Source organism: Liolophura sinensis, chromosome 6 (assembly GCF_032854445.1).
Source record: "Liolophura sinensis isolate JHLJ2023 chromosome 6, CUHK_Ljap_v2, whole genome shotgun sequence".
In the NCBI taxonomy this organism is placed as follows: domain Eukaryota; kingdom Metazoa; phylum Mollusca; class Polyplacophora; order Chitonida; family Chitonidae; genus Liolophura; species Liolophura sinensis.
The window spans coordinates 39285094-39311756 of NC_088300.1; the positions used below are offsets into that span (position 1 = coordinate 39285094).

Here is a 26663-nt window from a genome sequence, read left to right on the forward strand (position 1 = left end):
ATTGATGGCTGAAACGAATGTGGCTACGCGCCGACAAATTATTTGATGCCAAGCTGTACGTAGTATACTGAGGCCAGCAAGGGAAGTACAGAGGTGTTCAAGGTAAGCTTATGGAACAAGACAGGGCTGTGAGAAACCTACAGAGCTAATCATTACCTTACCTTACCTTACCATAGCAGGCCTACCATAAGTACACACAAGTAGGCTATAGTAGCATGTCCTGACTCCAAATGGTCAGGACTGCACATTCTTACTCTACTTGCAGACATTCAGGTATCGGCGTAATTAAAATGTCCGTAACTTGATACAAAATGTTGGTATTACATGGTGGTCCCTGTCCCTCATCACGTGCTGTCAAGTCACATGACCACCTACTTGCCGGGACAAACAAGAAATTTTTTATTTTATTTTTGTTTGATCAGTACGTATATCGGAAATCAAGTATGAATATATTGTTTGTGGTGGAGGTATTTCTCCTCGTGGCTGTGGTAAAGTGTCAGTACAAACCAACGTGGGAATCTCTAGATGCTCGGCCGCTGCCGGCCTGGTACGACGAGGCCAAGTTCGGAATATTTATACACTGGGGAGTCTTTTCGGTGCCCAGTTTTCGATCTGAATGGTTCTGGTGGGACTCGCAGGGAGTAAACGATTCTGACGTTGTAGCGTTTATGAAAAGTAATTATCCTCCTACATTCACGTATCCTGATTTTGCTCCGACATTTAAGGCTGAGTTTTTCAACCCGGAACAGTGGGCAGATGTAATACAGGCGTCCGGAGCAAGGTAAACTTAGTTCATTTGATCAAAAGTGTTGTAAGAGTTCTGTCCCTTGTTAGCTACTGCGTTGTACTTGGGAGTATTATATACAATATAGTCCAAGGTTGTACTCATGATGTCCTGTGCACGTCCTCATGGCATCCAAGATTGATTTTCCCAACACGAGCGTTCAGTACCTCAAATAACATTAACTATTTTGTAAACTAATTTCCGTTAAAATCATTTACTAATAGGAAATAGGCAAGGCGTAAGGCCGAACGTAGTGTGTCGGTATAGGCCTATTTTTTCAATTAAATTAAACGTTGAGGCCAACAGTTTATGATATTTACCTGCCTCAAGTAGTCAATGAATTCAAAAACCTGGTATGTCAATTCCGCAAAGCACTTTACAGAAACTAAATGAGCTGTTGAACGGCAGCACAGGCCGATTTCTGGTGTGGACTGAAGAGAGATGATTCTTTTCGACCATTTCTGCAATTAAGTTTCAATGAATTTCAGGAGTTATATGCAGAAAACGCTATAAAGTGTATATCATGAGATAATGAAAATCAAAAGGGGGGCCTCCATGGCCGAGGAGGTTAGCACGCCACAACAGCGCAATGACCCAGGAGCCTCCCATCAACGCGGTCACTGTGAGTTCAAGTTCAGCTTATGCTGGCTTCCTCTCCTGAAGGAGACCCTGACAAGTTGCCAAGTCTCCAACATTCTTCAACCACTGTTTGATGTTATTTTCAATGACTGTAAAGTTTATGGAAGATTTTAAATAAGATCTCCACATCCAAAGTTCAGAACTTTACCAATTGAGCTGAGGTAAATTCCCTCAGAGTGTGTAAACTATGATCATTCGTACACACCTCCAGCTCTTAATAGATCAGACTTTGGGCGTATAAACTATCCTTACTACACAACTGAAGTCCAAATTGATCAGACTGGACACTGGATATTGAAAATATTGAAAAATAGGCTCTGCCTTCAACCTCACCTTGCTACGTTCGGTAATATGCCAAGTTCTAAACATACACTGAGGAGGTGGAATATTTTTTTTTAACCCTAGTTCAGTTAAATAAACGTTGATGTCTATTTTCAACAATTTCTGATCTTTTCTGGCATCAGTGTTTAATTATTGAACTGAAAAATACCGTCTGCCCTTTCTGCAAAGTGTTTGCGGAATGAAGTGGGCCTTTAAATGCACTCTATAGCTGCAACACAGTTCCCCATTATGAACATAGGCCTATACCAGTCAGTTTTTTAATTTTTTGCCAATGCCATATCTACAGTCCAATAACAGATGATCTGAGGCATGTAGTATTTTTAAACTCATGACTGAACTGTCTGATCCATTGAGCTTGCTGAATCATTTGATTATACGGCAAAGAACTCACAGTTGTTCGAATCAGGAGTTTTGTAGTTTTGTCGGTACCAAATCCACTGGCGAGTTCCAGGAAATTCTACGCTCTTTAGCCTTGTGTTGTAAATTTTGTAACCTCAGCAAATAAGAGTGACAACTTTTGTAAGTCAACTTACCATACTCTCTGGTTAAACTCCTTTTTAATGTACTTCATTTATTGTACCGGTACTTGAATACATTATCTTATAAATGGGAGTTTGGTTGATCAAGGGATCTGGAAAGCACATTTTGGACCACAAAATAAACACTAATTATGATCTCAAAGTAAATGAATTGTTCCTGTATATACACGTAGGTATGTAGTGCTGACCAGCAAACACCACGAAGGGTTTACGAACTGGCCATCCAAAGTATCCTGGAATTGGAACTCGATGGATACAGGACCTCACCGAGACTTGGTTGGTAAGTGTGCCCTGTGTCGGAAGAGTTGGCAAGTCTGCCCCGTGTCTGTAAGTCTGTGTCATGTGGGAAGAGTGGGTATGTATCTGGATGGTAAATCTGCACTGTGTGGGAAGAGCTTGTGTATATGTGGAGGGTAAGTCTGCCCCGTGTCTGTAAGTCTGTGTCATGTTGGAAGAGTGGTTATGTATCCGGAGGGTAAGTCTGCCCCGTGTTGGAAGAGTTGGCAAGTCTGCCCCGTGTCTGTAAGTCTGTGTCATGTGGGAAGAGTGGGTATGTATCTGGATGGTAAGTTTGCACTTTGTGGGAAGAGCTTGTGTATATATGGAGAGTAAGTCTGCCCCGTGTCTGAAAGTCTGTGTCATGTTGAAAGAGTTGGTATGTATCAGGAGGGTAAATCTGCACTGTGTGGGAAGAGCTTGTGTATATGTGGAGAGTAAGTCTGCCCCGTGTCTGTAAGTCTGTGTCATGTTGGAAGAGTGGGTATGTATCAGGAGGGTAAATCTGCACTGTGTGGGAAGAGCTTGTGTATATGTGGAGAGTAAGTCTGCCCCGCATCTGTAAGTCTGTGTCATTTTGGAAGAGTGGGTATGTATCCGGAGGGTAAGTCTGCCCCGAGTCAGAAGAGTTGGCAAGTCTGCCCCGTGTCTGTAAGCCTGTGTCATGTGGGAAGAGTGGGTATGTATCTGGATGGTAAGTCTGCCCTGTGTGGGAAGAACTCGTGTATATGTGGAGGGTAAGTCTGCCCTGTGTCTGCAGGTCTGTGTCATATGGGAAGAGGTGGTTTGTGTGTGGTGAATAAGTCTGCTTTGTGTGGGAAGTATTGGTATGTGTTTGGTGGGTAAGTCTACTTTGTGTGGGAACTATTGGTATGTGTTTGGTGGGCAAGTCATCTTTGTGTGGAAAGTATTGTTTTGTGTGTGGTGGGTAAGTCTGCTTTGTGTGGGAAGTATTGGTATGTGTTTGGCGGGTAAGTCTGCTTTGTGTGGGAAGTATTGGTATGTGTTTGGCGGGTAAGTCTGCTTTGTGTGAGAAGTGTTGGTATGAGTATGATGTGGGAAGTATTGGTATGTGTGTGGTGGGTAAGTCTGCTTTGTGTGGGAAGTATTGGTATGTGTGTGGTGGGTAAGTCTGCTTTGTGTGGGAAGTATTGGTAAGTGTATGACAGGTAAGTCTGCTTTGTGTGGGAAGTATTGGTAAGTGTATGGCAGGTAAGTCTGCTTTTTGTGGGAAGTATTGGTATGTGTGTGGTGGGTAAGTCTGCTTTGTGTGGGAAGTATTGGTATGTGTATGGTGGGTAAGTCTGCTTTGTGTGGGAAGTATTGGTATGTGTGTGGTGGGTAAGTCTCCTTTGTGTGGGAAGTATTGGTATGTGTATGACAGGTAAGTCTGCTTTGTGTGGGAAGTATTGGTATGTGTATGGTGGGTAAGTCTGCTTTGTGTGGGAAGTATTGGTATGTGTGTGATGTGTAAGTCTGCCCTGTGTGAGAAGTATTGGTAGGTGTATGGTGGATAAGTCTGCTTTGTGTTAGAAGTATTGGTATGTGTGTGGTGGGTAAGTCTGCTTTGTGTGGGAAGTATTGGTATGTGTATGATGTGTAAGTCTGCTTTGTGTGGGAAGTATTGGTATGTGTATGATGTGTAAGTCTGCTTTTTGTGGGAAGTATTGGTAGGTGTATGGTGGGTAAGTCTGCCTTGTGTGGGAAATATTGGTATGTGTATGATGGGTAAATCTTTCATGTGGAACAAGTTCGCATGTTTGGTATGGTATGTAGTCTTTCATGTGGAATAAGTTGGCATGTTTGGTATGGTATATTGGTATGTAAAAACTTCTAAATACAGCAAGTTCATCATGTACCAGAAGAATTAATGTGTTTTACTGTCCTTGTCTTGGAGATGCTATATGTATCTGTGTTTTAAAAATAGAGCCCACGAAAATCCACTTATGGAAACCTTAATTTGAATCATTATTATAAAGAAGCTTACAGTGTGCATTACTGTCTATTGAGTTTCTCACACAGAAAATATGGCAAATGCCATTTCAACGCTTGAGAAATTCTAATTCTAATATTTCATTTAATACAACCTTGTTGGTGACCATTGTGGTAATGTTTCTGTTTTTAACTGATTTTGACCAATCATAACAGGTGACCTTGCAGCTGCCATACGTAATCAAACAAGTGTGATATTCGGCCTTTACCATTCCTTGTTTGAATGGTTCAACCCACTCTACCTGCAGGATAAGCAAAACAACTGGACTACCCAAGATTTTGTTAAGGTTTGTGTTATCTCAGATGGGAAGCAGATGTATTTTAAATCATCATTTTAAATGTGTATCTTCAAGATAATGTTTATAAAAGCTACATCAGTTGAATTTTATAAACTTTTGGAAAATGTTGTCCAGGCGTGATGATTACAACAAAGGTGATATTTACACTAAAGAGTTAACCCTCATTGTCCAATCTTCAACTTTGTTTTCGATGTCGATCATTCAGTCAGAATAGTCAGGTTTAGTTTTTTAATAGCTTCTAAAAAGCTGAAGCAGAAAGTGGAAAAAGATGTAAAACATTAAAACATTTCAAGATCACATTTCACATTTTGCCACGGAGGTATTCTATTTCCCAGTTGCTGCCTTAGGCACCAGATCAGAGTAATCAAAGGCATTAGAGGAGGGTGGCCTATATCCCAGGTCAGTGAGAAAAGTGCACTTCTCCTAATCTTGAGGTACATAATGTCTGCCTTTGTTGCAGAGAATTTGTAAATTGCACTTGTCACACTATGCATTGGGGTATTGGTGACGTTGACGACCGTCTGTGCAGTCTGGCATCTGCTGAAAACCACTTGTCTTACTTGTGCATAATTGTACCTCATACGTGTATAAGTTTGTCAGCTGCTTGCCAAAGGTTGGTGGTTTACCCTAGAAATCTTGACCCTTGAGTTCCTCTTCTCACCATACTGACACCCATAGTATAAGTGATTCTTGGCGTTAAACAATGTAACAAAGCGTCATTGAGTGAATCTGAAGTATTATGAATCTGTCTGACCGTCCAACAGTTGAAGCATTTTATGAATGTTTATCTACAGGAAAAGACTGAAGTTGAATTATTTGATTTAATAAACACTTACAAGCCCGATCTCCTCTGGTCAGATGGGGAATGGGAAGCTCCAGCCTCGTACTGGAACTCACAGCAGTTTCTGGCCTGGCTGTACAATGATAGGTAAACCTATAGAAACGTTGACACTCATGATATTTTAGTTAGAACGTATTACATCCAACCTGCCTCTTGGGAACTACGTGCAGTTTGACTTGAAGCTGCAGGTGGAATATCTGTTAAGCTTGTACGCAATATTAGTAGTGATAATGAGAACGGCGTAATGGAAAACCAGGCTCAGTAAAACACTTTATGAAGCGAATTAATTGCAGTTGAATATGTTTTATTCTTTTTTTCCTCACGGTAATACCACGTATTGGCGTAATGTTTTGTTGTTTTTTAACTCACAGCCTTTTCTTCCTTGTGTGGGAAGTATTGGTATGTGTATGATGGGTAAATCTTTCGTGTGGAATAAGTTCGCATGTTTGGTATGGTATGTAGTCTTTCATGTGGAATAAGTTGGCATGTTTGGTATGGTATATTGGTATGTAAAAACTTCTAAATACAGCAAGTTCATCATGTACCAGAAGAATTAATGTGTTTTACTGTCCTTATCTTGGAGATGCTATATGTATCTGTGTTTTAAAAATAGAGCCCACGAAAATCCACTTATGGAAACCTTAATTTGAATCATTATTATAAAGAAGCTTACAGTGTGCATTACTGTCTATTGAGTTTCTCACACAGAAAATATGGCAAATGCCATTTCAACGCTTGAGAAATTCTAATTCTAATATTTCATTTAATACAACCTTGTTGGTGACCATTGTGGTAATGTTTCTGTTTTTAACTGATTTTGACCAATCATAACAGGTGACCTTGCAGCTGCCATACGTAATCAAACAAGTGTGATATTCGGCCTTTACCATTCCTTGTTTGAATGGTTCAACCCACTCTACCTGCAGGATAAGCAAAACAACTGGACTACCCAAGATTTTGTTAAGGTTTGTGTTATCTCAGATGGGAAGCAGATGTATTTTAAATCATCATTTTAAATGTGTATCTTCAAGATAATGTTTATAAAAGCTACATCAGTTGAATTTTATAAACTTTTGGAAAATGTTGTCCAGGCGTGATGATTACAACAAAGGTGATATTTACACTAAAGAGTTAACCCTCATTGTCCAATCTTCAACTTTGTTTTCGATGTCGATCATTCAGTCAGAATAGTCAGGTTTAGTTTTTTAATAGCTTCTAAAAAGCTGAAGCAGAAAGTGGAAAAAGATGTAAAACATTAAAACATTTCAAGATCACATTTCACATTTTGCCACGGAGGTATTCTATTTCCCAGTTGCTGCCTTAGGCACCAGATCAGAGTAATCAAAGGCATTAGAGGAGGGTGGCCTATATCCCAGGTCAGTGAGAAAAGTGCACTTCTCCTAATCTTGAGGTACATAATGTCTGCCTTTGTTGCAGAGAATTTGTAAATTGCACTTGTCACACTATGCATTGGGGTATTGGTGACGTTGACGACCGTCTGTGCAGTCTGGCATCTGCTGAAAACCACTTGTCTTACTTGTGCATAATTGTACCTCATACGTGTATAAGTTTGTCAGCTGCTTGCCAAAGGTTGGTGGTTTACCCTAGAAATCTTGACCCTTGAGTTCCTCTTCTCACCATACTGACACCCATAGTATAAGTGATTCTTGGCGTTAAACAATGTAACAAAGCGTCATTGAGTGAATCTGAAGTATTATGAATCTGTCTGACCGTCCAACAGTTGAAGCATTTTATGAATGTTTATCTACAGGAAAAGACTGAAGTTGAATTATTTGATTTAATAAACACTTACAAGCCCGATCTCCTCTGGTCAGATGGGGAATGGGAAGCTCCAGCCTCGTACTGGAACTCACAGCAGTTTCTGGCCTGGCTGTACAATGATAGGTAAACCTATAGAAACGTTGACACTCATGATATTTTAGTTAGAACGTATTACATCCAACCTGCCTCTTGGGAACTACGTGCAGTTTGACTTGAAGCTGCAGGTGGAATATCTGTTAAGCTTGTACGCAATATTAGTAGTGATAATGAGAACGGCGTAATGGAAAACCAGGCTCAGTAAAACACTTTATGAAGCGAATTAATTGCAGTTGAATATGTTTTATTCTTTTTTTCCTCACGGTAATACCACGTATTGGCGTAATGTTTTGTTGTTTTTTAACTCACAGCCTTTTCTTCCTTGTGTGGGAAGTATTGGTATGTGTATGATGGGTAAATCTTTCGTGTGGAATAAGTTCGCATGTTTGGTATGGTATGTAGTCTTTCATGTGGAATAAGTTGGCATGTTTGGTATGGTATATTGGTATGTAAAAACTTCTAAATACAGCAAGTTCATCATGTACCAGAAGAATTAATGTGTTTTACTGTCCTTATCTTGGAGATGCTATATGTATCTGTGTTTTAAAAATAGAGCCCACGAAAATCCACTTATGGAAACCTTAATTTGAATCATTATTATAAAGAAGCTTACAGTGTGCATTACTGTCTATTGAGTTTCTCACACAGAAAATATGGCAAATGCCATTTCAACGCTTGAGAAATTCTAATTCTAATATTTCATTTAATACAACCTTGTTGGTGACCATTGTGGTAATGTTTCTGTTTTTAACTGATTTTGACCAATCATAACAGGTGACCTTGCAGCTGCCATACGTAATCAAACAAGTGTGATATTCGGCCTTTACCATTCCTTGTTTGAATGGTTCAACCCACTCTACCTGCAGGATAAGCAAAACAACTGGACTACCCAAGATTTTGTTAAGGTTTGTGTTATCTCAGATGGGAAGCAGAAGTATTTTAAATCATCATTTTAAATGTGTGTCTTCAAGATAATGTTTATAAAAGCTACATCAGTTGAATTTTATAAACTTTTGGAAAATGTTGTCCAGGCGTGATGATTACAAACTACAAAGGTGATATTTACACTAAAGAGTTAACCCTCATTGTCCAATCTTCAACTTTGTGTTCGATGTCGATCATTCAGTCGGAATAGTCAGGTTTAGTTTTTTAATAGCTTCTAAAAAACTGAAGCAGAAAGTGGAAAAAGAAGTAAAACATTAAAACATTTCAAGATCACATTTCACATTTTGCCATGGAGGTATTCTATTTCCCAGTTGCTGCCTTAGGCACCAGATCAGAATAATCAAAGGCATTAGAGGAGGGTGGTGTATATCCCAGGTCAGTGAGAAAAGTGCACTTCTCCTAATCTTGAGGTACATAATGTCTGCCTTTGTTGCAGAGAATTTGTAAATTGCACTTGTCACACTATGCATTGGGGGTATTGGTGACGTTGACGACCGTCTGTGCAGTCTGGCATCTGCTGAAAACCACTTGTCTTACTTGTGCATATTTGTACCTCATACGTATATAAGTTTATCAGCTTCTTGCCAAAGGTTGGTGGTTTACCCTTGAAATCTTGACCCTTGAGTTCCTCTTCTCACCATACTGACACCCATAGTATAAGTGATTCTTGGCGTTAAACAATGCAACAAAGCGTCAATGAGTGAATCTGAAGTATTATGAATCTGTCTGACCGTCCAACAGTTGAAGCATTTTATGAATGTTTATCTACAGGAAAAGACTGAAGTTGAATTATTTGATTTAATAAACACTTACAAGCCCGATCTCCTCTGGTCAGATGGGGAATGGAAAGCTCCAGCCTCGTACTGGAACTCACAGCAGTTTCTGGCCTGGCTGTACAATGATAGGTAAACCTATAGAAACGTTGAAACTCATGATATTTTAGTTAGAACGTATTACATCCAACCTGCCTCTTGGGAACTACGTGCAGTTTGACTTGAAGCTGCAGGTGGAATATCTTTTAAGCTTGTACGCAATATTAGTAGTGATAATGAGAACGGCATAATGGAAAACCAGGCTCAGTAAAACACTTTATGAAGCGAATTAATTGCAGTTGAACAAATCTTTGTAGGGAATATGTTTTATTCTTTTTTCCTCACGGTAATACCACGTATTGGCGTAATGTTTTGTTGTTTTTTAACTCACAGCCTTTGTCTTTCTTTTCTACTTCGTAAAATGTTAGACCCTATTCTATTGAGGACCCTACTCAAACAGAATTACACTTAATGTCTCTACAACGACTTTTTGTTGGTTTTCACCTGTTTGAAGCCCTGTAAAGGACACTATTGTGACTAATGACAGATGGGGAGCGAGGACCCTCTGTAAACATGGCGGCTATTATACCTGCAGTGATCGATTTAATCCAGGTAAGGAATACTTTCACCTGAAGTAATCTTAGAAGTGAGCTCATTTAATGGCATAAGTTGATAACTGTTAAAGTCTATGTCTTTTAACTTTTTGCCTATACCATACTTTCCTGTAAAATGAGTGGATTCATTTTGAAAACAAATGGTATGCTGTACACTGGGTGTTGATCCAGACATGAATTTACAATAGCAGCCCTACAAGCGTTTAGAACAAACTCAGCGCAGTAACAATACAAAACAAGCGGTTGAGTTACACTATAATTTCAAAACAATTCCACATATGGCAGCCTCCATGGGGATAGTTTAGGTAACTCGTGCTGTTCTCCGGCGAAACGCATGCCCTCGTTTTTGAATACTTATGATGGCACCCGAGGCAATGGATTCTTGGTGTCGAAAACAAGCTTTTGAGTGTTTAACATTATGAAAGAAGTATTCTACTTGAATTTCCGTGAAATGGTATGGACGTCCATCATATCCCTGTGACTGAGCTTGTGTTGTTACATGTCTCTGGCTAAAGGCAATTTTGATAGTGAATATGAGTGATTTTACAGAGAGCTCATCACAGTCAAAACAGCTGAAAGAAAGAGACTACATCTGCGTGGGCTTTAAGAATATAAGCCTACTTTTAGGGGATTCCTAGGACGTGTATGGTGGGAGTTTTGGGACAAAAATCCACACTTGGTAACCAGATTAAATCCTCAGTATGTACGAAGAATAGCTCAAATTATTAACCTTCAGTAAACATTTAGGAACATTTTTCAGATTTTGAACGGTAACACAAGAACAGACTTTGTTGATATTTTTGGAAAGGTAATCATTTTGGCTGCTCTAAAATAACAGCAAAACTTCGAATGGATTTGTGCTGATTGATATTTTGCCACACAACTGCCGTATATCTTCTTAATCCACCAGCTGCGGATTGTCATGGGTTCCCCCTGGCTATATGGTGTCTTCCACTTATGACTACGATTCGAAATTATTTCATTCCACTTAAGCCTACGTAAAGGATTAGGACACCCTAATACCCAATACTATAATCCGATTTTCGCCCAGTTATCTAGTTATCTAGTCACTTGTCAGCATTCGGTATAGTCTGAAAAGTGTTCACTTTTGGCAGGCTCTTGTATATAAACAGAACGAATTCCTGTGATTCCACCATAACTTGGTTAACACTTACGATGGCCGCTCCTATGACCTAAGTAGAATTTGGAGGACGCAACCTACTTCGTAACGGCTTTATGGATAGAAGGAATAGGAAACTTGATACCAGATGCTGGTGGATATGTGATTTTATCGGGCGTCGAGCTGGGCTTTGCACTGATAATAATGTTATAAATGGTAATCACAACCACGGACCAAACCCTGCAGATCCAAATGTTTTCAACTTTCTTGCAACCTTGAAGAAAGGTCCCGTGATGGAGTATGCCGACTCGGTGTCTGGATGTTGTCCTTCTGATTTTTTCATAACATAATGATATTAAAGTCTGATCTGTTCGATATTCGATATATATCTAAGAATAGACAGTTTTTATCAATATCTGAGTTTTGTCATGCTTGACTGATCCCACCTGACCTGCCACCTGAGGCGTTAATCCTAATCCCTTGCCCCTCCATTCCTCTTATGCCTACATTCTCTTTCGACTTTTCTACTCAAGTTTTTCAAATCGTAGACATAAGTGGAATAAACCGGCTATATGCTCTGTTTCCTCACACCACAATGCTGGCCGCCGTCGTATAAATGAAATAGTCTTGAGTGCAGGGTAAAACACCAATAATATAAGTAAATTAATCCATCGGTTTTTATAGTTTCAGTATTATTATAGGCATATACATGTACATCCACTCGGCGATGGAAACCTGTGTGTGAGTATCGCATTAATATGGGCTGCAAATCGCTGCCGTTACAAACATGGACAGAGGCATTCCCAACATTTTTATCTTGTTGTTTTATGTAGGCGTTCTCCAGAAACACAAATGGGAGAACGCGATGACGCTAGATACCAAATCTTGGGGTTTCAGACGCAATGCTCCACTGACGGATTACCTAGACATGGAAAACCTGACGCAAATTTTAGCAGAAACAATTAGGTAAGTGAGAGTTTGCTATGCTGAATCGTTTTAAAAGCAAAAACAACACCAGACGAAATGTGTACATGCGACAAAATAGTATCCCACATAAAGTTTAAAAAGCGCACCTTTTTCTTTTTTTTAACGGAGATATCAAAGTTCAGTGAGCTAAAACTTTCACAACCAATTTAATCAATTCAGACGCGAGGTATTTATGTACCCCGGTGGCGTCCCCTGAACCCTTTTTTGCCTGTTGACCATATGTGCGTAGTGTACGGATGACTCGACGTCGTGTTTTACGGTTTTTCTAACATCGCCAGATTAAAAATTGACTAATAGCATAACGACTCACGTCAGAAGAAACTGTCTGTGTCTTGTTTCAGGCCTCGTCCGAAATAACCTACTGCTGTAGTATTTGTTGCCTTTTCTCTTAATAGGTTAAGACCCACGATTATCTCTTGTAAATATGAGTAATCTGATTTGCGAAATCACAATTGCAAGGAGGAACGGCTTACCGCAAACACAATGAAATTAAACAACCGTCGCATCAAAATTCAGTATAACTGGGCGTTTGAAAACTCATTTTGGTAGGCCAGTTTGTGTTGTGCTTACTGCTTATATAGTGTCACATGTTGGCATACACCATGTACATGGTTGCAGAAACTAGCTGCATTGTACGTTCCAAATAAGCTTTAGTAGCAGGTTTGTAGAATGCATAGTGAAAGTTAAGGCTTAAATATCAATACCAATTATACTGCGTTATTGAAACTGTTTAATTGATTAAATAACGTGCCACTGATACCATGATTTCCAGACTAAATAACTACCACTTATACCATGATTTCCAGACCAAATAACGTACCACTGATACCATGATTTCCAGACTAAATAACGTACCACTGATACCATGATTTCCGGACTAAATAACGTACTACTGATTCCATGATTTCCAGACTAAATAATGTACCACTGATACCATGATTTCCAGACTAAATAACTACCACTTATACCATGATTTCCAGACTAAATAACGTACCACTGATACCATGATTTCCAGACTAAATAACGTGCCACTGATGCCATGATTTCCAGACTAAATAGCGCATCTATGGTATACATAATACATACCATGTTACACTTGGGAGTATCTGAGCTGAAGTGCTTAAAAAAGGTTTCTAACGCATCAGTACCCGATCTCCATGCCTTGGTGTTTATGCACTTCATTGTCATTCTCCAGTTGTGGCGGGAACCTGTTAATGAACATCGGTCCGACCGCGGACGGGCGAATTGTACCGATCTTTGAGGAGAGGCTGCGTCAGATGGGAGCCTGGTTAAAGGTTAACGGAGAGGCGATCTACGGCAGTCAGCCATGGACCTTCCAGAATGACACGGTCACACCAGGCGTATGGTAGGAATTCCCTTTTTTGTGCGAAGGGGAAACAGAGAAGGCAGGTCTGAGAATCGGAGAGTTCAAAAACACTTAGTTACAAAAAGATCTGCAAATTTTCACATCTGTTTTTACTCCTTCGTGTAAATGTTTCTTAAACAAGTTCATTCGAAGACTGTATATGATGATTTTGTTAACATCTAAAGCAAAATGTCCCATTCGGCTGGGGTATCATTATCACTGCAACAAATCGACTGCATTGAGGTAGGAAGTTCGAATCCAGCCTTTGCTCTTTCGTCTGGAGCTTTCCATCAAGAGGTGTGTCAGGTAACCGGAAATAATTTTGAAACTTAAAACTTAAAGCCACTGCAGGCAGTTAGGAAGTCTTGGAGGCAGATTATTTGTTTGTGTGATTGCCGGTTATATAAGTTTCCCCTCATTGTATCGGATACAGTTCATCTGAACTATGGTCTGGAAGTTTGAAAACTGACACATTTTCTTTCAAGCATATGTAACATGAGCCATCAAAGACATCTACGTTGAACTCTATGCCTTTCATGTGTGTGTTTTTTGTTGTGTTTTTTTTTTGTTTGTTTTTTTGTTTGTTTGTTTTTTTTGTTTGTGTAATGTTTGTGTTATATTCTGTCCCATGAGCAGTCCATGAGTTTTTTTCCCATTTTCATGTCATACGTTTGAAACCATGACACACAAAAAATTCAACTCTGTCTCATTAAAATCAGATCTAACTGAAGTCGAAATCTGATACAAATTTTAGAGATTGTTTTTGAGCTCTAGACATTTTTACCACCTCATAACTGATAATTTATGACAAATGCTTAAGGATTCCAACTTCCAGTACTAAAACACAAAGCACCATAACGAGGTTTTAAATTTGGAGTTAAGTCAGAAATTGCTTTGTGAAATCGGCCCCAGTGTCTTAGACTCCTTCTCCTTTCTGTTTCAGGTACACCATGGCTAAACGTGTTGCAAGCACCGCGGTATACGCCATTGTCCTTGATTGGCCAGACGGAGACATTCTGTATCTGGCATCTGTCAGCCCTAGTTTACAAACTAATGTTACCCTGTTGGGTTATCTAGGAACATTTGATTGGAGAAGGCCTGAATCAGGTGGAATTGAGATTATCATACCACCGATTCCAGCCAGTCACATGCCTTGTAAATGGGCGTGGGTATTCAGATTTGAAGGTTTAGAAACCTAGCCCCTCTTGAAAAAGGCGGTTGCCTCCCCTTGATTATTTTGTAAATAGGCACACGTGTATATCTGAGTAAGTAGGCCTACATATATATTTGTATGAATAATTTTGTCTTTTCTCCATATACTACTATTGAATAAAAGTTAGAGACGTAAATATCGATTATATAGGCGTAGTGAATGTGTTGTGTTGGTACGGTTGGATTATCATTGGCCCCGTGTGGTAGGCCCATGTATTAAACCTCATGCTGTGGTTGTATCAATTACACTTGAGCTGTTCATTATAAGGTTGAAAATAACCCCATAAAGCGTCGAAGGCAGCTTTAGGTCAGGTGCTATGTACCTGCCGAGGTTTGGGTGCCTCTGTCATGCTCTGAACAGCGAAGCGAGGTTTTTCTCGTGAAACTATATTATTTATTTATTTGTTTGATTGGTGTTTTACGCCATACTCAAGAATATTTCACTTATACGAGGGCGGCCAGCATTATGGTTGCGGGAAAACGGGCAGAGCCCGTGGGTCGAATTATATTAATACTAAAAGATAACTGATGATCGTACACTGTACATCAAGAATACACTTGTCACCCAGTGGGCACTATGAAACCGGAATGAAGTATAAACACTCAGCGGGCCAAAATCCCGTGTGATTTTTAACAAATATGCATGAAAAACGTACAATAATTGCTCGCAGGCCGTTTTGAAATCCCGAAACATTGATCTGTGATATTTCTTGTTATCAACATAATTAGCATTATTTCACGCCTGTTAATGAGATCATCCGTTTAAGACGCGCGCAAGTCTGGAATATGTGGCATTTTCTGTGAACCATCCTATAATTAGACTTGTCGAGTTCAGAAGTGCACCTATGATGTGCAATGTACATTCTCGGGATAATGAACACAATGAAGTGATCATATTTAATCCCGGAGCTAGCAATACCACGTCAGTGAAATTGAATGAACGGGCAGACGAGAAACATGATCTAACCAAACTATTTACCCCGGACCTAATGTGAGCACTGGGGCGCGTATAAAGGGCGGGTCATTTAGAGAACTCCGATTGATAAATGAAAGATAGCGGGGCCTCCATGGCTCAGTTGGTTAGCGCGCTAGCGTAGCGTAATAACCCAGGAGCCTCTCGCCAATGCGGTCGCTGTGAGTTCAAGTCCAGCTCATGCTGGCTTCCTCTCCGGCCGTAAGTGGGAAGGTCTGCCAGCAACCTGCGGATGGTCGTGGATTTCCAGCCACCATAATGCTGGCCGCCGTTGTATAAGTGAAATATTCTTGAGTACGGCGTATAACACCAATCAAATATATAAATGAAATATCAAGATAGCTTTGTGAATATTGCCGAGGTGTAATAATGAAAAAAAAATGGCTAGATAAAGTCATTATTTTTGTTTTATTATGCCAACTTTAAGCTCTAACGCATTTATTCGGCAAAACTAAGACAACCAAGTACAAATCAAATGTTTTACTCCACATTCGGGTAAACCATACTGAGGTAGAAATGGCTTCAAATATTTCTTTAATTTGTTCTTTTCATTTCACTTATAGGTGACCAGCATTATGTTGGGGCCACCGTGATAGGAGTGAAATATTCTTGAGTAAGGCGTAAAACAGCAATCTGTCGATGGTCGTGGGTTTCCCTCGGGCTCTGCCCGGTTTCCACCCACCATAATGCTGACCGCCATCGTATAAGTGAAATATTCTTGAGTACGGCGTAAAACACCAATCAAATAAAATAAATAATAAACAGTAAGGCGTAAAACATAAATAAATAATTATATTGGGAGGAATCCGGGTAAACACGGGGGAAACCCACAGCCATCAGAAGGTTGCTGTCAGACACGCTCACGTACGACAGGAGAGGCAGAAACTCCGAAATTATCTGTCAAAATGGAAACCCACCTCCAACTGACTAGAATCCGTGATTGACATGGTTTTAATCTTCATAACGGTGTGTGAAAACAAACACGCAAAAACTTGCTGGCGAACGTCCGTTGGTTGGCTGAGAATGTCGGGCTCCTGTAGCCTGGCGAAGGGCGGTGGTTAGCGCTAACTGTTGGGCTCCTGTCATCTGGCGAGCCTCCGTTGGTTAGCTGAGACTGTCTGGCACCTGAAACCTGGCGAAGAGCGGTGGTTAGCTGAGACTGTCGGGGTCCTGTAGCCTAGCAAAGAGCAGTGGTTAGCTGAGACTTTCGGGCTCTTGTAACTTGACGAGCGACCGTTGGTTAGCTGAGAGTGTCGGACTCCTGTAGCCTGGCGAAGGGCAGTGGTTAACACAGACCATAGGGCTCCTGTCATCTGGCGAGCGTCGGTTGGTTAGCTGAGACTTTCGGGCCCCTGAAACCTGCCGATGAATGGTGGTTAGCTGAGATTGTCGGGCTCCAATAACCTGGCGAAGAGTGGTGATTAGCTGAGACTTTCGGGCCCCTAAAACCTGGCGAAGGGCGATGGTTAGCTGAGACTGTCGGGCTGCTGTAAGTTGGCGAGCGTCCGTTGGTTAGCTAAGGCTTTCGGGATCCTGTAACCTGACGAACAGCGCTGGTTATCTGAGACCTTCGCGCTCCTGTAGCCTGGTTAAGGGCGGTGGTTAGCTGAGATTGTCGGGCCATTTTAAGTTGTCGAGCGTCCGTTGGTTAGCTGAGACTGTCGGGTTCATATAACCTGGCGAAGGGCGGTGGTTAGCTGAAACTGTCGGGTTCATGTAACCTGGCGAAGGGCGGTGGTCAGCTGAGACTGTCGGGCGAAGAGCGGTGGTTAGCTGAGACTGTCGGGCGAAGAGCGGTGGTTAGCTGACTGTCGGGCTCCTACAACCTGGCGAAGGGCGGTGGTTAGCTGGCTGTTGGGCTCCTGTAACGTGGAGAAGGGCGGTGGTTAGCTGAGACTGTCGGGCTCCTGTAACCTGACGAAGGGCGATGGTCAGCTAAGAGTGTTGGGCTCTTGTAACCTAGCGAAGGGAGGTGGTTTACTCCAGACACTCGGTTGTAGTGGATCTGAGTTCTCCGGGAGCTAGAAAGACTACCGTCAACATTTTTTGATGTTATGCTGGCCTGATTTACGACGCAGACCATTTTAAAGTAGAAGGATTTTTCAGTCCAAACAAAAAATCCCCAACAAAAAAATCCTTATGTAAAGCTAAACGCTATTTTCCAACAGCTATGACAGTTGAAAGCTTAACTGTCGTCCGCTAGGAGGCACTGGAGTGTAACGAGGTGAATTTAAGGATTTCATCAGCTTAAAACACACAACTGGCCATTAATGCAATGGTTGTGAGAATTGTGGAGGGGGCGGGATTTCTTGTGACTGAATGACAGGGATTCTTCGAAAAATTAGAATATTCTGCGTCGTCATTTGATCATCAGAAAATTTTGACGGCGCGCTGTATTTACCCGGAAGACACACACAAAAAACACTTCTGTTGTTTGAACGCAAACTTGTGCTCTTTCCAACAATACTCTTGGGTCATATATGAACAACTCTATGCCGTGCTGAATTAACACGAGGTCTTGTTTGTGATGTATCATTTTGTAACGTAAACATGTGTACATTACATTTATACAACACATGTATGTGTTGGGGTGACACATTTCTGTGCTGAATGAAACAACACAAGGTGTTGTGTTAGATTTCAACACAAGTAGAGCCGTGAATGAGGCTCTATTAATGGTGGTTGGATGGAATCATTTCTCGTCAGTTATACCTTGGCAACTTAAACGCTGTGTGTGTTTACGAGCTCCATGCTGTACCCTAATGAAAAAGTAGAACATGTTTTATATTAATGAACCACAAGTATCGCTATTCAACATGCTTGATTTGATAAAACATGATAACACAGCACAATGAGCCAGGAGATCCTCACCAATGTGGTTGCTTCGAGTTCAAGTTCACCTCATTCTGGCTTCCTCTCCGGTCGTACGTGGGAAAGTCTGCCAGCGAAATGCGGATGGTCGTGGATTTGCATGAGAGTCCGCCCGTTTTCCCACCACCATACTGCTGCCCCCTGTCGTAGAAGTGAGATGTTCTTGAGGGCGGCGTAGGACACAAATTAAGTTAGATAAACTAGATGGAATTGGTCAAAGACACTGGGACATCACATGACACTAACAATATACGGACAAGTTTTAGTCGTTAGTTAAATACTCAGACGTGTGGAAAGTGAGGGAAACAAATTTGAATGCAAATTTCGTAATTCATCCCAACTACATGTATATTCACGTGCATGTCGACGTGCTATAGGTGTGTATGATGATTACCATACAGCGTCGTAAAGAACCTAAACTATTCACAACGATATACGGTTGTCTTTTTCAGAAAAATCAACACGAACTGGAACATAAACTTATTTGTTTAACAAATAGTTCTTTTTTGGGTCTCCCCAGTTCAAAACAGTGATGTTTGCTCTATGACAAGAAAAGGGAAAGGGTTCAGAATGGATGGAATTTGAAAACTCATGATTTGAGTTTAGTTATTCTCTTATCATATCCAGCTCTCGCTAGTTCGATTACGGCCTTTAGTCAGGAATTTCACAGGTGCCAGATGAAGGACAAAGGTTTTCTCCACACAAGAAACTGAGACAAAAAACTGAAAAAAAGGAATAAATAGGAAACGAACAGTAAAATGTAAAAAAAAAATCCGCATAAAGATCATTTAACCACATTACAGCATTTTTCTCACGCTCTACAGAAAGAAATCATATTGACGTCAGAGGTCTAAAGCTGCTCATTTGGCTGAGATATTGGTTAACATTGGTTAGCTAGTCACTGCTGCATTGAAATAATTTTATTGATAAACAAAACGGCGAGATCTTACAAACGCATATTGGTGTGTTTCGTCTTGGTGTACATCATACTCAGTGTGGAAGACAAACAAACGTTTACTTTAGCGCTGAAAAATCACCGGGGCAACGTTCGACACTGTCCGGCAATCAGCTACATGTGAAGGCCACACGTTGTAACGTTATGGTGTTCTGTTTTGGTATATAATTTGTATTTTTAAAGTTTAACAAACATTTTCAAATGTTCAATAGTGTAAGGAATCATTTGTTTATGCTTTGAAAATTTTCGTTAAAGATTAAAAAATGTAAAGTAAAATCAATACCTCTGAAACGGTACGTGTGTGTAAACATCCTTCAAATAATATACACCAAAATGATGCAACGTAACGGGGTAAAATGAATGAATGAATTCAGTCGTGTATCACATCTGTAAAACCTGTTCTTGTGTGTATATAATAATTTTATAGATCTACTAAACACTGTGCATGTACACAGCGATTTTATACCATGGGCTTACAAGGATCTTCCCTATAGAAATGGTCGTTGTCATGTTGGAGAACTCCTGTGCAAAGTGTTGTGGACTATGTGTATGATAATTGAGGATTGGGGATTTTCTTCCATCCTTAATATAGTTAACAAAGGTTTGATGGATATGTTATGATAACTTTTGAAATAGAGGCCTATTAAAAATGATTATCAAACCTTTCGAAACAGTTATGAATAAATGTAAATATTTCCAAAATTTGTTCAGGTACCGATGCGTATTAAATAGCACAACCACAAACCCGTATAATTCATCTAGGTATCATGCCCCGAAAGCGGTGACCAGCTACATACTACAACTATAGGTCAAACAAAGCCTCAATGTTTGCGTGCTCAGCTATATGGCGTTCTCAAAATATGCGAGATTAAGTTTTTTCTACCTCGTATGAACGATAGAACAAAGCAACAGCAAGTAATTTCACGTAGATAAGTGCTGCAGGGCATAAGCATACACACTATTAAACGTCCTAGATTTGCTTCAGTGAGTTTAATTACTGACAAAGGCCTACCGGTATAGCTGGCGCATAGCCTTCATTTAGGCAACTCACTCTATCTCTCTCCTTCTCTCTCTCGCTGTCTCTCTCTCTATACCCAGCCCCATAGCAGCACTCATTAATTCTCCACGCAGCCGTGAAGCTCATTCGCCGCAGGACAAGGGATTTGAATAAGAAAAATTAAGTTTACCAACAACCCATATTACATTGGGGTGAAATATGCTGTGTCGGGAGACAGAAAGGTATGGTGAACCTGTTGAAGGACGTGATGGTGAGGGCCACTCTCGATCTACTTTTGATGTTTCTCGTGCTTTTGTGGACGCTAAACGATATCCGTGGATCACCGGTATCTCATCATGACAACTGTAAGATGGGGATAAACTGCCATCTCCCCAATTGCCTGTGTCGGTCGTACGACACCCCCGGGGATCTGAACAAGACCCACATCCCGCAGATCGTCCTCTTCACGTTCGAGGGACCGTTGGATGCCAGAGCCTATAAGATGTACCAGGAACTTTTCCCGAGTACCCGGAGGAACCCAAACGGCTGTCCTGCCCGCATCACCCTGTTTCTTCAGGGCAACACAACTGACTACTCTCTGGCCGCCGACATGTATGAGAGGGGGGTTGCTGAGTTAGGGGTTAGCTCAATGTCCACCCAGCCCAAGGACTACTGGCAGAATGTCAGCTACGACACCCTCCGCGACGAGGTGTATGCTCAAAAAATGCTCATACACAAACGAGGTAACGTACCTTTACCAGACATCAAGGGCTACAGGAGCCCATATTTACAGCCCTCTCACGCTCTGTACGAAATGCTTGGAAATGTGTCGTTAGGATTTGAGTATGACTCGTCGCTAGCTATTCTTAAAAGCCGGTTAGGAGAAGATGTCGAATGGCCGTTCACGCTGGATTTTGGCTTCCAGAAGGCGTGTGACGTGCCTCCGTGTCCCACGTTTCCACTGATGGGCGTTTGGGAGTTCCCTGTTTACTCACTTATCGACCTCGATGGTTTTCCCAATGTGGATCACTCGAAATTCTTCCCGCTTCGCGACAGGGCTGCGTTTCGCTACCTAGTACAGAACTTCAGGACATTCTACAGGCGGAATAAAACACCGTTCATACTGAATCTGCGTCCTGAATGGTTTTATCACAACCATACAATGAGCGCCACAAAAAGGTTTCTCGACAGACTATTAAGCTTGCCAGAAAGAGACATCTACCTGTTGGCGCTTAGCGATGCTCTGGAGTGGGTGAAGAGTCCCAGAGACACACCAGACTCCACGAACTTCACAGCCTGGAAGTGCTCCCGGGCAGACATCGATCCCGCCCCAGTGGCGCCTCCCACTCCTGGAACCGCCAAACCCTCCAAGGAGCCGTGGTGTCTGTCCATCAACGGTGTGGTCAAGTGTGAGGAGAGAAATCCGCCGATAACAGCAGCTGCAACAACAGAAACAACAACAACCCAATCCTCCCCTTCTGCACCTCCATCTTCAACCAAGAGTGCATCAACAAACACTTTACCAACGACATCAAGTCTTAAGAATCACACATTATGCCCTACGGATGCTGTGATGTACTGGGATGATGTGAGCGGCTCACATTCAAGTCACTTGAGTCGCCTTATTTCTATATCCATAGTTTTGGTCCACATATATTTAGTGTTAATTGTATATTGATAGTTTAAATCTTCTGAGTAATGTGATGACTGACGCCACAAACATCATTGTATAGATTCTTTCGGCGAATTGCGTATACCACCAGAATGGGGTTTGGCAGAATTCGTTCGGTAGACCATATGGTGTCTGCCAGTATTCAATGGTGACAGTTATACTGGTCTGACTGACTTCTCAGGTTTGATACTGGTGATGACATAAGAAATCCACTATACACTATAGTGATAGTGTAACGCCCGACAAACAATATTCTGTTGTGGTTATTGTTAATTTCAAAAAAAACCCACCGAAATAAACATTTGGAGGCTCTCTCTCTTCAATCAGCGGTTACTTGGACAGTGGTCAGTGATAAAGTTCTTCGTGAAATTCCATATGCTATAGACTATGTGTATTCTAGCTCTATATATAGATCACATGACAATATTTCTGGGTTTTATGGTGTTCACAGGAGTGTTTTAGTAATCGTGTAAACGCCTGGATTTCTTAAAACACTTATTTAAAACAATACTGTGTGCAAAATGTTTTCGTTTTGAGATTTAGTACCGTAAAATGTGTTTCTTGCAGTCTGGCAGTTATCTTTTATATTTCTCACACGGAGAAATATACCGATAAATTTAGTTCATATATACATTTTTATTTCCAGGATTCGGTTCATAACAATTATCTACCTTTCTTATATTCTAATTATCAATGTTTTTGTACAGTTCAGCAAAGCTACTTTTTTTTTCCAAAAGATTAGCCAGGGCTTGCAGTTGTCCCAAGGCTGTACAGCAAATATTTGCCATCTCTATAAGCTTAGAAACCGAGAATATTTGTAACAAGAGCAGTTTGTATTAAGTTGTATTGGCATATACCTAACTATATATTTTATGCTAGAACTTTATTTCGGAGGGAGTTGTATTATGTACATTTCCTTTGGGTACGTTTTTTTTTCTAGGGTCAGATTTCCAGTCAAAAAAGACTTCCGGTCATGTAAAGTATCTTCAGTACCGATGTGGCATTAAATATAAATCAATCTAGTGGATAAATATAATTCCGAATTTAATATAACAAGTTATTTAAATAACAGAACACATTTCGGTTCGTACTGATATATCTCGAAAATACGATTGTGTAAATGTAAATGAATGAGTGTATTCAAACTTAATGACTGATTAGATCATCACCTTTATCACATGTCTCAGTGTTGTTGGAAAATTCCTTAATTAATTCATTATATTAAATATTATTAAGTGTGGCGTATTCATGTAGAATATCTCCTTCTATTTTAATAGTTTGACAGTTGAATCATCTTAACATATTAAATGTGGAAATGCCTTTTAAATACTGTTTCTCATGCCAAAATAAATCAGGGGTTCAAATTACAATAACGCCTCCATGCCGTAAATGAGAATTTTTGACCGCTACCACGCTGTTTTTCTTCTTACTTCGTTGGCTTTAAAAGTTTATCCCCTTTTATATAGGCCTATTAATGGTACACACATATCTCAATCGGGCACTGGAATGTCATGTAAAATTTATGGTTGTATCTTTTAACTTTACCAGCATTCAAAACTCCTTTATACAGCGTTTTTCATCAAAAGTATTAATTTCATATATCCAGGCTGCTGTGCCCAGTAATTGTCCGCGAAAGCCCTAAAAATAGGAAATACATGTACAGGTAACCCCGGAAAGAGTGTGAAACCATTTTGAACACACCATTTAAATGTGTAAAAATTTATCTTTTACAAATAGTGCCAACATATTTTTCCATATTTCCGATTGGTTAAATTATGGAAATGTCGTAAATTACAGCTGTGCCGTAGTATCAATGTATCTATAGGCCTATAGCTATAAAACATTAAATTCAACTGTAGCAAACAAACTAGAATATTCATTGCACTGTTGAAACAGATAGCACACCTATCTCATTTATACGTCACTTTCGCATTTCAAAAGGCCGTCATATTTTTTAACAGAAATGTCGCGGGATCTCGCACTACACGGGAGCTGGGTGCTAATTTTCACTCACCAACCTATGTTTCAACCTAGCGGCAGCACGCTTGCGACATTAAATATCTGTTTTATTGAAATTCTGCATTGGAAATCGTATCCCCATTCGCAATAACGTATAGTAAAAACAAGGGAGAAACTGAAAACAACAAGTAAAAAGTATTACTTTAAAAGCTTGCCTTTTCATTGGCCGTGAAAAGCAGAAATTTCAAAGACCACCGAATCGGTGCTAATTTGATCACGGCTGCTCTGTTGTGGCGAGTGTAGTGGCGCGTAATCCGAAATGCGAATGTCCCTTAGTGTCTTAATTCTTAGGCCTATTTCTTCTTAATCAAACCCTACCCTATGGGTGTCATAGTAAAGTTGACCGAGAATTAGTTTTTTTATTAGTCTGATGACGCGGTATGAGGATCCCGTTACCAGAGAACTTATTATACATCGTCTATGATTGACATTTAGGCCTTTCCCCTCTTTATGTGGGAGTATGCTAAAGGACCATCGAGGCATGGTCTCGTTACATTTGTATATAGGAGACACACAACGATAATGATACAACATACTTCATCTGCATCCCCAATACGACTAGTGCATCCCTGCATAGTAGTATCCATTGAATCATGGTTGTATATGTAAAGCAGTAGACGTAATTTACAACAATTAAAGTTCGTCCACTAAGACTTCTTGAAGTTGACTAAAGCACATTGTCTCTAGGCCGACTGATCAAGGCATCAAGTGTATAACGACCCGTGAACAATTTCTGAAATTCTGTATGAAAATATATATGCATACATACATGTCGGATACATGCCTTTGCTGTCACACATGTAAAATCGTAAGTAAGAATAGGTATGACATAGAAAGCTGAAATCAGTTTGGAATATACGTACACTGTTGTACTACACATGTGATGTTCTAAAACACATTAGGCTATCTTACTAATTACCGACCCACCATATACACATCTGCGGAATTTCTTTTCCTCAAGACGACCTATAACTGATATTATGCCATTAATACATTGTACACATGTTTATATGACAACAGTGCAAACTACATGTACGTGCATTACTTTGTTAATAGAGAACAATTTCATTATACTAGTAGCATTTCACAAATTTAAAAATGTTTCATTTGAGTCGCTTGTAAGTTTGTACGCCTTTGTGAAATTTATTACCTAGGTGACTGTAAAGTTCTACATTGAAGTAGAACCATTCGAATAGAACACTGATATGTAATTTGTACAGAGAGCAATTGTCAATATTTAGAAAAAGAGGAATTACAAAGACTATGGAAATATTTTTGTATATTTATTTTTACTGGTTTATTTCAAAAAATCTTACAATTATTATTATTTCTGTCTTGTTTTCTGTATCCAATAAATTGGCGTGTGTGTATGCCTTATATGCCTCGTTCGAGAGATCTCCAGGCACCATACAGAAAGTTCCCTCCAGATACTAAAATACATGAACAATGTCTCCCCAGTAGAAGATGTAGCTAAATGAGATCAAGTGAGATGTTAAGCGTCCCTATGCATCCATTGTTGTATTCAAGGCATACCTTGCATTGTTCAATACGAACATTATGGCAGACATTGACATTGGTGACCAGGCGTTCGACGACGCCCAAGAGGACAACATCATCGACGACGAACAGACCACTCTCCGTGCAGGTGGTGATGTCCAGATCGGGGTGGTTCCCGAGCAACAAACCTTGGATGTGGACCTCAAATCCCAAGATGGAAGGCTGTTAGTGTTCACCGTGAATGAATATTAAGATGTCATGGCGAGGAAGTATCCTAACCTTACCCAACCCAAGCCCTATTACCCGGGTTTTATGATTGACGAAGAAGGGCGTCTGCGACTCAAGAAATACTCCGATCTGAACCTCACCAGCATAAACACAGGTGAACCGCTAGCCCTCTCAACACTCGCCCAGAGAGGAGGGGTTGGTGTTGTTCGGAATAAGCTGGGCTTTTAAAACTGGGGAAAGACAAGCCAGCCATCATTTCCTCCGGCAGCAGTCGCAGCCCTGGGGACTCAGAACTCGGAGTTCAGAACTCGGTGCCGTGGCCGTCGAGGCAGATACCATGGAGCTGAAGGATTTAAACCAACCAGGGAAAAAGGCCGCTGATGCTGTCCACATAATGGAAACAAGCTTGACGGATAGTGAGGTCGAGCGGACTCTTTCAACGATAAACGACCCTCCTCTTCCCATGCGAGAACTTCTGGCGCTTGAGAAGGCACTGCAGACCTCGGAAGGCGAACACGCGAATAACCTCGCCAAGCTGTCAAGTCTCGATAAGGACATCGCAAAACAAAAACAGAACTTGGAGGAGGCCACTGATGAATTCTCCCGGCGCCGGATCGCAGACCGGATAAGGAATCTCGAGGACGAGAGGGTGGCCCGGCTCGAAGCAGCCTCTTTAACGGGTGAAGCCCTGCGCACGCAAATACGCCGCATCCTACACAAGGATACCACTCTGGCCGAGCGCGTCCGCACCCTCTTCCGGGAGCAGGGAATAACCGTGGTCTCCATTCTCACGGCAATTGGGATG

The 26663-nt window shown here is 40.8% G+C and overlaps 2 protein-coding genes across 2 annotated transcripts; both read left to right on the plus strand.

Annotated features, from left to right (window-relative positions):
• The first annotated feature begins 388 nt into the window (after nucleotides 1-388).
• On the plus strand, nucleotides 389-14783 carry LOC135466355 (alpha-L-fucosidase-like). Its single transcript, XM_064743790.1, has 8 exons — nucleotides 389-781; nucleotides 2478-2584; nucleotides 4729-4859; nucleotides 5666-5799; nucleotides 9862-9959; nucleotides 11915-12047; nucleotides 13264-13434; nucleotides 14378-14783. Exons 1-8 carry the CDS (start codon nucleotides 444-446, stop codon nucleotides 14631-14633), a joined length of 1368 nt encoding a protein of 455 aa, XP_064599860.1. The 5' UTR covers nucleotides 389-443; the 3' UTR covers nucleotides 14634-14783.
• A 5903-nt stretch (nucleotides 14784-20686) lies between these two features.
• LOC135467186 (chitin deacetylase 7-like) lies at nucleotides 20687-25882 on the plus strand. Its single transcript, XM_064744952.1, has 2 exons — nucleotides 20687-22030; nucleotides 25661-25882. The coding sequence occupies exons 1-2, from the start codon at nucleotides 20687-20689 to the stop codon at nucleotides 25880-25882; spliced, it is 1566 nt and encodes a 521-aa protein (XP_064601022.1).
• The last annotated feature ends 781 nt before the right edge of the window (nucleotides 25883-26663 follow it).